At 43.0% G+C, this 11,248-nt stretch overlaps 1 protein-coding gene across 1 annotated transcript in view; it reads left to right on the top strand.

Annotated features, from left to right (window-relative positions):
- Window positions 1-1,937: 1,937 nt before the first annotated feature.
- The window catches only part of LOC131631137 (uncharacterized), a 42,300-nt gene continuing 32,989 nt past the window's right edge, over window positions 1,938-11,248 (top strand). Inside the window, exons 1-3 of the mRNA XM_058901916.1 lie at window positions 1,938-2,121; window positions 2,266-2,744; window positions 2,859-3,299. Coding sequence (XP_058757899.1) covers window positions 1,938-2,121; window positions 2,266-2,744; window positions 2,859-3,299 — 1,104 coding nt within the window. The remainder of the gene's footprint in view (window positions 2,122-2,265; window positions 2,745-2,858; window positions 3,300-11,248) is intronic.

Raw genomic sequence — 11,248 nt, 5'->3', positions numbered from 1 at the left:
TTTTAATTAGACTTTAACTCCTTTTAATTGATGGTGTTTGTATTTTGTTTTTTATATATTCCCTTTAGATATTAGTTTAGATCTCAAATAGGATTTAGTGTATAACATTAGATTAGAGACTAGGTTAGTTCCCTTCTCATTCTCTTTTTTCTTTTCAACTTTTAAAATACTTAATAAAAATCGATGAAGATCATACCGTTGCTTTATTTCATGGTGGGAAAGAAATGATTAAGGCGTAGGCCTCGATGTATGTTCTTTCCTACTTAGCGGAGAATAAATGATTGAGGTGTGAAGCCTCGGTGTATTTCTTAACCGTTATTTAGAGAAACGATTGTGGCGTAGGCCTCGATGTGCATTCTCTAAATATTCATAAAAAACTCTTTTTGTATCTCTTTTACTTAGCGGAGAAGAAATGATTGAGGTGTGAAGCCTCGATGTATTTCTTAACCGTTATTTAGAGAAACGATTGTGGCGTAGGCCTCGATGTGCGTTCTCTAAATATTCAAAAACAAACAAAAAACTCTTTTTGGTATGATCTAAGTCACAAGTTAAAATCCCCATAAAAAACACCAATCAAAAACACTTCAAAAAACCTAATAAATGGTCAGACTTAAAACAAAGTAAGGAAGTGATGCGAGACCTTGTAGTGGGTTCTCGTCATCATGGAATTACCCTAAAAGACACAAAACAATCTCTTTTTTCTTTTCTTAAGGGCAAGTTATCTCCGCTCCATTGCATCCTAGGCTGTCCCCTTGTGCAAGAGCGTAAGCGTTAACGCCGCCCAACTAAAAAACACAAAAACAAACAGAAAATCGTTAGCCGAGCTACGGTAACTCTGATTCCTGAAAAGGATACGTAGGCAGCGGGGTAGGGCCCGTGCGAGTACAATTCTTTCTTTTCCCTACATTTTGCATTCATTCGCATTCAGACATAGACATAGTTACACACCCTTTAGATAGAAACAAACATAGGTGGATACCATCGAGTACGATGGGCGCGAGGGGTGCTAATACCTTCCCCTTGCGTAACCGACTCCCGTACCTTGATTCTCTGGTCGCAAGACCCTGTTCCTTCCTTTGTTAGGTTTTCTGATATTCCTTTCCCTTATGGGATAAATATATTGGTGGCGACTCTGTTCATTTTTCGCGAGCGTGCGACAGCTGGCGACTCTGCTGGGGATGTTGCTAGACCTGTTGCTGGTCCATCCATAGCGAGTCGATCCTAGCCTGCGTTTGTTTGTTTATTTACTGGGTGTTTATTTGTTTTATGTCCATACCTTGTATATATGTTTGCATGTTTATTTTTCTGCCTGCATATCATGTTTATTTCTGTTTGCACATCATGCATATGGATTATATTCTGTGTTCCTTGGGGTCTTCTGTTCTGTTTTGCAGGTTGGGTGGGATGTTCTATGAGGTAAAAGGCCCAATACCCAGGCCATGAGTGATACCTTAGGAACTAGGAATAGAGTGGCCATGACGGACATAAGACGTATGTCTGATTGATCCGATCATGTATCCACGGACAGAGCTTGGTTGAAAGAGGCAATATCGTATGATTACGCCTACTTTCAATCCTCTGTTGGCTTTTTTGACCTACCTTGACCTAGACTACACCCGTGAGTGGGGAGGGATATACATGACAGGTACCGTTGGTGACCGTTCTGTTCTGCTGATGACTTGTGTTCTCATGGTTTCATTGTGCCTATGCCGGACCTTTGATCCTGCAACGTCCGATCTCATTCAGAGGCCACACACACTTCTCCTATGTGGGGAAACCTCCATTGCATCATTTTCATCATGGCATATTTATTTTCAAAAAAAAAAAAGAGAAAGAAAAGATGTAATAAAAAAGAAAAAAGAAAAAAGGAAAATAGTATTATTTCTCATATGCATGCCATTTTTCAGGGTATCCGAGGTTATTACTTTTCATCCAGGATGGCTAACAACGTGACCGCTACCAGAGAAGCTACAAGGCGTACTCACACTTACAGTTTCCATCGCGAAGGCTTGATTCAGTTGGGGCAATTGGGTGGATTGATCACTGGTCATAATAAAACTGTGTTCACTGAGAATTACGGAAACATCTTGACCCTTTTGGACTCCCACGTCGACGAATGGGGTTTATCTACTCTTCTCCAGTTCTATGATCCTGACTTGCGTTGTTTCACCTTCTCAGGCTATCAGTTGGCTCCCACACTCGAGGAGTACTCTCACTTTCTCAATATCAAGATTCAACACAAGGTTCCTTTCGTGTGTGTCCCAGAGAAACCTGATTTGAACAACATTGCCAACGCTCTTTATTTGAGCATAGAAGACGTTCTTGGGAATTGGAAGAAGAATGGTAACACTCATGGTTTCTATATGAGTTTCTTGGTTGAGAAGGCCCAAGAGTTGGCCAACAAAAATATGTGGGAGGCCTTCAACGCCCTTCTGGCCGTTTTGATTTATGGGATCGTGATGTTCCCTAACATTCACAAGTTCGTTGATCTGGCTGCTATATGTCTTTTTGTGGAGAAGAATCCGGTCCCTACTTTGCTAGCCGATACGTACTATTCTGTTCACTCTCGATATGGGAAAGGAGGAGCCATAAGAAATTGTTTGCCGTTGTTATACACCTGGTTTAAGTCCCACCTACCTACAAGTGGTCCTTTCGTTACTTCTACTCAGAAATGGCATCAAAGGATCATGGGGCTTACTGGAAATGACATTGTCTGGTGTCCTACTGGGATGGACGTAGAGAAGGTTATAACTAGTTGTGGTGCTTTTGACAATGTTCCCCTCATAGGAACAAAAGGTGTTATCAATTATAATCCTAAGCTAGCGCTGCGTCAATTGGGTTTTGCACTTGAAAACAAGCCTTTGGACAAAGAGATATTTGAATCCGCTTGCTTTGAGAAGGGAACTGATCTAAAAGGTTTAGAAAAAGTGGTGAGTGCCTGGAATGACATCCATACAAGTGATCAGATTTCTCTAGGTGAAAAGAATGCCGTTGCCAAACAAGCCTACACGGATTGGGTTGAGGATAGAGTTAAAGATCGTCTGTTGCCTTTCCCGAAGGTTAATCCATTGTACAAGCAACCACCTAAGGTTCCAACTGCCATTATGCCTGCTGAGAATTGCATCCCGGTAGATATGGAATGCACCCAATTGCACGAAAAGAAGTCAGATGCGCAACCGAAACATTGTCTTGTGGACCAGAAAAAGGTTGAGTTGACACACGAAGCCAAAATGCTGAAAGGAGGATCTTCCAGAGTTCAAAAGAGGGCTAGAACCGAAAAGGGTGAAAGAGATACTACTGTTATTGTCGAGGATCACCAGAAAATCCTAAAAAGGGCCATGAAAGAGGCAGAAGAGAAACTCAAGCGAGAGTACCGAGAAGACTTGAAAGCTTATAAGCTCAAGATAGAAAGGGATGCTAGAGTTGAAGTGAAGAATCTGAAAAAGAAACTGGAAGAAGAGACCACTAAAAGAATGGCAATTGAGACTCAACTGAAAGGAAGTCACCTCCGTAATACTCGACTAACAGAAGAAAATGCCAAGCTCAGAGATCGAATGATGGAGGACATATCTGAGAAGGATTATCTCCCAGAATGCAAAGGATGTGACGAACTCAGGGAGTGCTGCAAGAAGCTGGATGGGCATTTGTTTCGCAAAGATGAGGTGATCCAAAGCCTTCTTAAAGGAAGAGATCGAGAAGCAACCAAGAAACTGTTTGATGAAACTAAGAAGTGGAGCGATGAGCACTTCAGACAAGGAGGACCTCTGTTTTATATTCAGATGGATTGATGTTTAAGTCTGTATGTTTCGACCACCACCAGACTTGTTGGATGGGGTCTTTTATTTCCCTTGTTGAACTATCTTGTTGATGTATGGCTTGCCCAAGTTTAAATTTCTGTTATGAATAAAAAAGAACTAGTTTCTCTTGATACTTATCTTTTGTCACATTGTTAGCTATTCTGGATCAATATTGAATCTTGGATACTCTGAAAATGGCACATCACGTCATACGCACACATGCACTCATACATTCACATTATCACATTGCATTTTTCAGGTTATTGTACAAGAAACTAATTGGGGTCCCTTTCAGCAACAGATTTCTGCTTCAACAACAAAGCTGACTTCCTTACATCCTTACCGCACCAGAAACAACGAGAAGAGAATCATGGAACAATTCGAACAGAATCAAGCTGCCCTCCGTAGGGATATGGATGTTATGGGGGAAAGAATGGCCCAACTTATGGAGACTCTCCATGCCGTTGTTCAAGGACAGGATGAACTCAGAAAGAGTGTCGCTAGTTTGGTCAAAGATACTCCTACCAATTCTGCTGACGGAGGGGTGAAAACTAAAGAGACTCCTATTAATGAGACACTGAAAGTAGTGGACGACCACCACGAGGTTATTGATCTTGAACATGATCTCACTGCTGAGTTGACCGAGACTGCTAAGATGTACCAAGCTCTTGAAGAACGCCTTAAGGCCGTTGAGGTTGCTAAAACTTCGAGTTTTAACACTGCTGCTATTTGCTTGGTACCTGGGATTGTTATTCCCCCGAAGTTCAAGGTGCCAGATTTTGATAAGTACAAGGGAGTTACCTGCCCAGAGACTCACATTCGTTCCTACTGCCGTAAGATGGCCGCTCACGCTGAGAACGAACCTCTGCTTATGCACTTCTTCCAGGATAGTCTCACTGGAGCCCCGTTGGAGTGGTATATGAAACTCGAGAGGTCTAATGTCAGTACTTGGGGAGAACTTGTTGATGCCTTTCTGAAACAATACCACTACAATACTGCTATGGCTCCTAGCCGTGCCCAGCTGCAAAATATGTCACAGAAATCTGAAGAGTCTTTTAAGGAATACGCCCAGAGGTGGCGTGAACTTGCTGCTCGAGTTCAACCTCCCTTATTGGACCGAGAATTGATTGATCTGTTTATGGGAACTCTAAAAGGGCCGTATCTTCAACACATGGTTAGTAATACTTCTCCTTCCTTTTCGGATGTGGTCATCATTGGTGAGAGGGTTGAGAATTGTGTCAAAGCTGGTACCATTCAAGGTGTTACTAATCCTAGCACCTCAGGTGGTAATGGTAAAAAGCCGTATTCTGGGTTTGTGAAGAAGAAGGAAGGTGAGAATTGATTGATCTGTTTATGGGAACTCTAAAAGGGCCGTATCTTCAACACATGGTTAGTAATACTTCTCCTTCCTTTTCGGATGTGGTCATCATTGGTGAGAGGGTTGAGAATTGTGTCAAAGCTGGTACCATTCAAGGTGTTACTAATCCTAGCACCTCAGGTGGTAATGGTAAAAAGCCGTATTCTGGGTTTGTGAAGAAGAAGGAAGGTGAGACTAGCACCGCTTCTGTTGACCAAAGCCGAGCTCCTGCATATTCTGCTGTTCCACCTCCTTATTATCCGATACCTTATGCTGTTCCTGGTCCGTATGTCCCTCAAGCATATGCTGCTGCTCTTCCACAACCATGGATGGCACCTCAACAGTCTTTCGTACCACAACAACAAGCTGCTGCTCCTCAGAATCGTCAACAAAACCCTAGGCCTCAAGGTCAAAGGGGCCCGCAAAGAACAAGATTCCAAGATAGGCGTATCGATCCGGTTCCGATGTCATATGCTCAGCTCCTCCCTCAGTTGCTTGCTGGCCAATTGGTACAACTCCGTGAACTTGGGCCTCCGCCTAGTCCTCTCCCTCCTGGTTATGATGTTAATGCTCGATGTGAATTTCATTCAGGGGCTCCAGGCCATACTATTGAAAAGTGTAGAGCATTCAAATTGAAGGTTCAGGATCTCCTTGACGACAAGCTTATCTCGTTCGCTCCTGCTGGTCCTAATGTGCAGAATAATCCTATGCCTCCTCATGCTGGTACGACCAATGCTATTGAGTTATGTGATGATCAGATCCTGGTAAATGATGTTAATGAGGTCAGGATGCCGCTAGCAGTTGTCAGAGAGTATCTTATGCAACAAAAGGTTTTGTGTGAACTACATGACTACTGTTTGCAATGTTCTTCTAATCCTGAGGAGTGCACTAGGTTGAGAGAAGAAATCCAGGAATTAATGGATGAAGGTGCTCTTAGAGTGGAAAGGGTCGTTCCTGTCGAAGATGCGGCTACTTTAGAGATCCCTTACTACCCTGCTGAGATATCAAAGACTCAGGACACTCCTTTGGTCATTCAGGCTCCGAGGACTCCGTTGGTTATTCAGGTTCCAAATGTTCCTTCAACTCCTTCAACCTCGTCTCTTGTTCCCTCTCCTATGAATGATTCTAAGGCTGTTCCTTGGAGTTATAATGCCGTGTATATTCGAGGGAAGAAGTTTGACTGTCCTCCAGTGGGTAATTCTAGCATCACTAATATTACTGGCACTAGTGGCATTACTCGCAGTGGGCGGATCTTTGCTGCCCTTCCTCCGCCTCCTAAAGGGACCAATAAAGAGACTAGTACACAAGCAAAAGGAAAGCAAGTTGCTGTTGATCCTCCTGTAACACGTAATGCCCAAGATGCCGAGCAATTCTTGAAAATCATTAAGAAAAGTGATTACAAAGTGATTGACCAACTTGATCAGACCCAAGCCAAGATCTCCATCTTGTCTCTCTTGGTGCATTCTGAAGCTCATCGTGATGCTCTGATGAAAGTTCTGGCTTCCGCTCACGTGACTCAAGACATTACCGTGCCTCAGTTTGAAGGGGTTGTGACCAACATTGCTGCTGGTAATTGTTTGGGTTTTTCTGATGATGAACTTCCACCTGAGGGTAGAGCACACAACAAAGCATTGCATATCTCCGTCAAGTGTCTGGATGTTGTGTTGTCTCGAGTTCTGATTGATACAGGTTCTTCTCTTAATGTGATGCCCAAGGCCACTTTGTTTAAGCTGAGTATGGATGGGATTATGATGAGACCATGCACTATGAGTGTTAGAGCATTTGATGGTTCTAGAAGGTCCGTAGAAGGGGAAATTGATCTGCCTGTCTTGATTGGTCCTCACATGTTCTACATTGCCTCCTACGTTATGGATATAAACCCTTCATACACTTGCCTCTTGGGTCGTCCTTGGATTCATGCTGCTGGAGCTGTGACATCTACTCTCCACCAGTGTTTGAAATTTGTTGTGAATGACAAGATTGTTGTGATCACTGGTGAAGAGGATTTGATAGTCAATAATCTGGCATCATACCGTTATGTTGAAGTTGAGGGAGAGATACAAGAGACACCTTTTCAAGCCTTAGAGATTGTGTCGGTTGATAAACTCCCCGTGGTTGAGAATAAGAAGGAACTCGGAGCACCCCTCTCGTCTCTGAATGATGCTAAGGCCTTCTTAGAAGCTGGTACTCCCCATAGTGCCTGGGGCAAGCTGATCGACGTTCAAGAGAAGCGAGACAAGTATGGCCTTGGGTATCAACCATCTTCTTCTACTCAGCTCAGCATAATTCCTGAAAAGAAGGTGATTCCTCCCATTTCTCAAGTGTTCGTCAGTGCAAGCACCAGTTCTGGAAGTCAAGTTCTCGCCGTGGATGATGATGATGCAGAAGATCTCTCCAGATTCATTTGCCATGCAGCGCCTGGACAGGAACTCAACAATTGGACTATCTTGGACATCCCCAAAGTCACTTTTATGGAGATGTAATTTTCTTGTTTCAATAAGTCATATGCTTCGCCCTAAGCATTTTTGACCTCTTGTATAAAGAAGGGCCCCCCATGTGTTTCAATTTGTTTAATATTGAATGAAAATCATATCTTCGCATGCAATTACTGTTCCATTTCTTTCATTTTTGTTTTTTTACTTTAAAAACTTTTTCAAAAATGGCAAAGCTTTTTCTTTTTTTTTTTCCTTTTTATGTGTGGCATTCTAAGGCATAAATCATCCATCGTGCAGATCCGGCTCGAATTCCATCAAAAATGATAATGTTACAGTTCCACGTCTTAATATCCTTGAGAATCCAATTGACCAAGCTGATGAGGATAATGGGGAAGATTGTGAAGTCCCTGAAGAATTGGCAAGACTTTTGAGACAAGAGGAGAAATCTATTCAGCCGCATCAAGAAGCCATAGAAATCATCAACCTCGGTTCAGAAGAAGCAAAGAGAGAAGTCAAGATAGGGGCCGCTTTGCAAAATGATGTAAAGAGAAGGTTGATTGAGCTGCTTCGTGAGTATGTTGACATCTTCGCCTGGTCATACGAAGACATGCCTGGTTTAGACACAGATATAGTTATGCACAGGTTGCCGCTCAAACCAGAATGTCCGCCTGTAAAGCAGAAACCACGAAGAACTCGACCTGATATGGCTTTGAAAATCAAGGAAGAAGTTGAAAAACAGTTGAAGGCTGGTTTCTTATCTGTGTGTGAGTATCCTCCTTGGATTGCAAACATAGTACCTGTTCCTAAGAAGGACGGAAAGGTACGCATGTGTGTTGACTACCGAGATTTGAATAGGGCAAGTCCGAAGGATGATTTCCCTCTGCCTCATATTGATGTGCTAGTCGACAACACTGCTCAGTATTCGGTGTTCTCCTTCATGGATGGTTTTTCTGGCTATAATCAAATAAAGATGGCTCCTGAAGATATGACCAAGACTACTTTCACCACTCCGTGGGGTACGTATTGTTACAAGGTGATGCCTTTTGGTCTTAAGAATGCTGGTGCAACATATCAACGAGCAATGGTGACTCTCTTTCATGACATGATCCATAAAGAGATCGAGGTGTACGTCGATGATATGATTGCAAAATCCCAAACTGAGGAGGAACATTTGGTATATCTTGAGAAATTGTTTGCTCGCTTACGAAAATTCAAGTTGAGGCTTAATCCAAACAAGTGCACTTTTGGAGTGAGATCAGGAAAGCTACTTGGATTCATTGTGAGTCAACGAGGGATTGAGGTTGACCCTGATAAAGTAAGAGCAATACAGAATATGCCAGCACCAAAGAATGAAAAAGAAGTTCGAGGGTTCCTTGGGAGATTGAATTATATAGCCAGGTTCATTTCCCATCTCACTGACACTTGTGAACCCATCTTTAAGTTGCTGCGCAAAAATCAAGATATCCGTTGGGATGATCATTGTCAAGAAGCCTTCGAAAGGGTCAAACAGTATCTCCAAAAGCCACCAATCCTCATGCCTCCGGTTCCTGGAAGGCCGCTTCTTATGTACTTAACCGTGCTTGAAGGATCTATGGGGTGTGTGCTGGGCCAACATGACGAGTCCGGTCGAAAAGAGTGCGCCATTTATTACCTGAGCAAAAAGTTTACCGATTGTGAATCCCGCTACTCACTACTCGAGAAAACTTGCTGTGCTTTGGTATGGGCTGCTCGCCGACTGAGACAGTATATGTTGACTCACACCACTCTATTGATCTCCAAAATGGACCCGATAAAGTACATCTTTGAAAAACCGGCCCTTACAGGAAGACTAGCCCGATGGCAAATGCTTTTATCAGAATACGATATCCAGTATGTCACACAGAAGGCCATCAAAGGAAGTGTCCTTGCAGATCATCTTGCTCATCAGCCATTAGAAGAGTATCAATCAATGAAGTTTGACTTTCCTGATGAAGATATCATGAAGCTAGATTATAATGAAGGACCCGAACCAGGAGAGCGTTGGACTCTCACGTTCGATGGTGCATCAAATGCTATGGGCCATGGTATTGGGGCAGTTTTGACTTCTCCTCGTCAAACTCACATCCCTTTCACAGCTAGAATATGCTTTGATTGCACAAACAATGTCGCAGAATATGAAGCTTGCATAATGGGTCTCGAAGCAGCCATCGATATGAGAATCAAGATCCTTGAGGTTTATGGGGATTCTGCCCTGGTTATACATCAAGTAAGAGGTGAGTGGGAAACACGACACCCCAATTTAGTTCCTTATAGGGACTATATCTTGGAGTTGTTGCCCGCTTTCGAGGAAATCACTTTCAATCACATCCCCCGAGAGGAAAATCAATTGGCAGATGCTTTGGCTACTTTTGCGGCTATGTTCAGAGTTAGCTCCCCTAAAGAAATGCCAAACATAACGATCCTCCGTTACAAGGAACCTGCACATGTGTTCCCCGCTCATTGTCTCACTACTGAAGATGTGTATGATGAAAAGCCATGGTATTACGACATCAAGAGGTATGTTGAGAAGCAAGAGTATCCCGAAGATGCTACGATTGGTGATAAGCGAACACTTCGAAGGTTAGCATCCAAATTCTTCTTGTCAGGAGACGTCCTGTACAAAAGAAACTATGATTCAGTTTTGCTCAGATGCGTGGATAGACACGAAGCAGAATTGATCATGCGGGAAATTCATGAAGGATCTTTTGGAACTCATTCCAGTGGACATTCTATGGCCAAAAGGATCTTGCGAGCAGGATACTATTGGATGACAATTGAAAGTGATTGTTATGTGTATGTGAAGAAATGTCACAAATGTCAGGTGTATGCTGACAGAATTCATGTTCCTCCAACTCCTCTGAATGTCCTGACGTCGCCTTGGCCCTTTGCTATGTGGGGCATAGACATGATTGGACGGATTGAGCCACAAGCGTCGAATGGGCACAGGTTTATTCTTGTTGCTATCGACTACTTCACCAAATGGGTTGAAGCTGCTTCTTACAAGAACGTAACCAAGCAAGTCGTTACTCGCTTCATCAAGAAAGAGATCATATGCCGATATGGGGTTCCAAACAAGATCATCACTGATAATGGGTCCAATCTTAATAACAAGATGATGGCAGAGTTATGCGAAGAGTTCAAGATTGAACACCACAATTCATCACCCTATCGGCCAAAGATGAATGGCGCAGTCGAAGCTGCTAACAAGAATATAAAGAAGATCGTCCAGAAGATGGTTAGAACGTATAAAGATTGGCATGAGATGTTGCCATTTGCTTTGCATGGCTATAGAACTTCGGTTCGTACTTCAACTGGGACAACTCCCTTCTCTCTTGTCTACGGTATGGAGGCCGTATTACCTATCGAAGTGGAAATTCCTTCGTTGAGAGTCTTGATGGACGCCAAACTCGATGAAACAGAATGGGTTCAAACGAGGCTTGATCATCTCAATCTAATTGAGGAGAAACGCTTATCGGCTATCTGCCATGGCCAGTTGTATCAAAAGAGGATCAAGAAAGCGTATGACAAGAAAATTCGGCCTCGAGAATTCCACACAGGTGACCTAGTCGTAAGGAAGATCTTGCCAATTCACACCGATCCAAGGGGCAAATGGACTCCCAACTATGAGGGACCATACATTG

This window comes from Vicia villosa, unplaced genomic scaffold, assembly GCF_029867415.1.
Source record: "Vicia villosa cultivar HV-30 ecotype Madison, WI unplaced genomic scaffold, Vvil1.0 ctg.000779F_1_1, whole genome shotgun sequence".
In the NCBI taxonomy this organism is placed as follows: Eukaryota; Viridiplantae; Streptophyta; class Magnoliopsida; order Fabales; family Fabaceae; genus Vicia; species Vicia villosa.
This window is presented reverse-complemented; position numbering and strand designations above follow the sequence as displayed.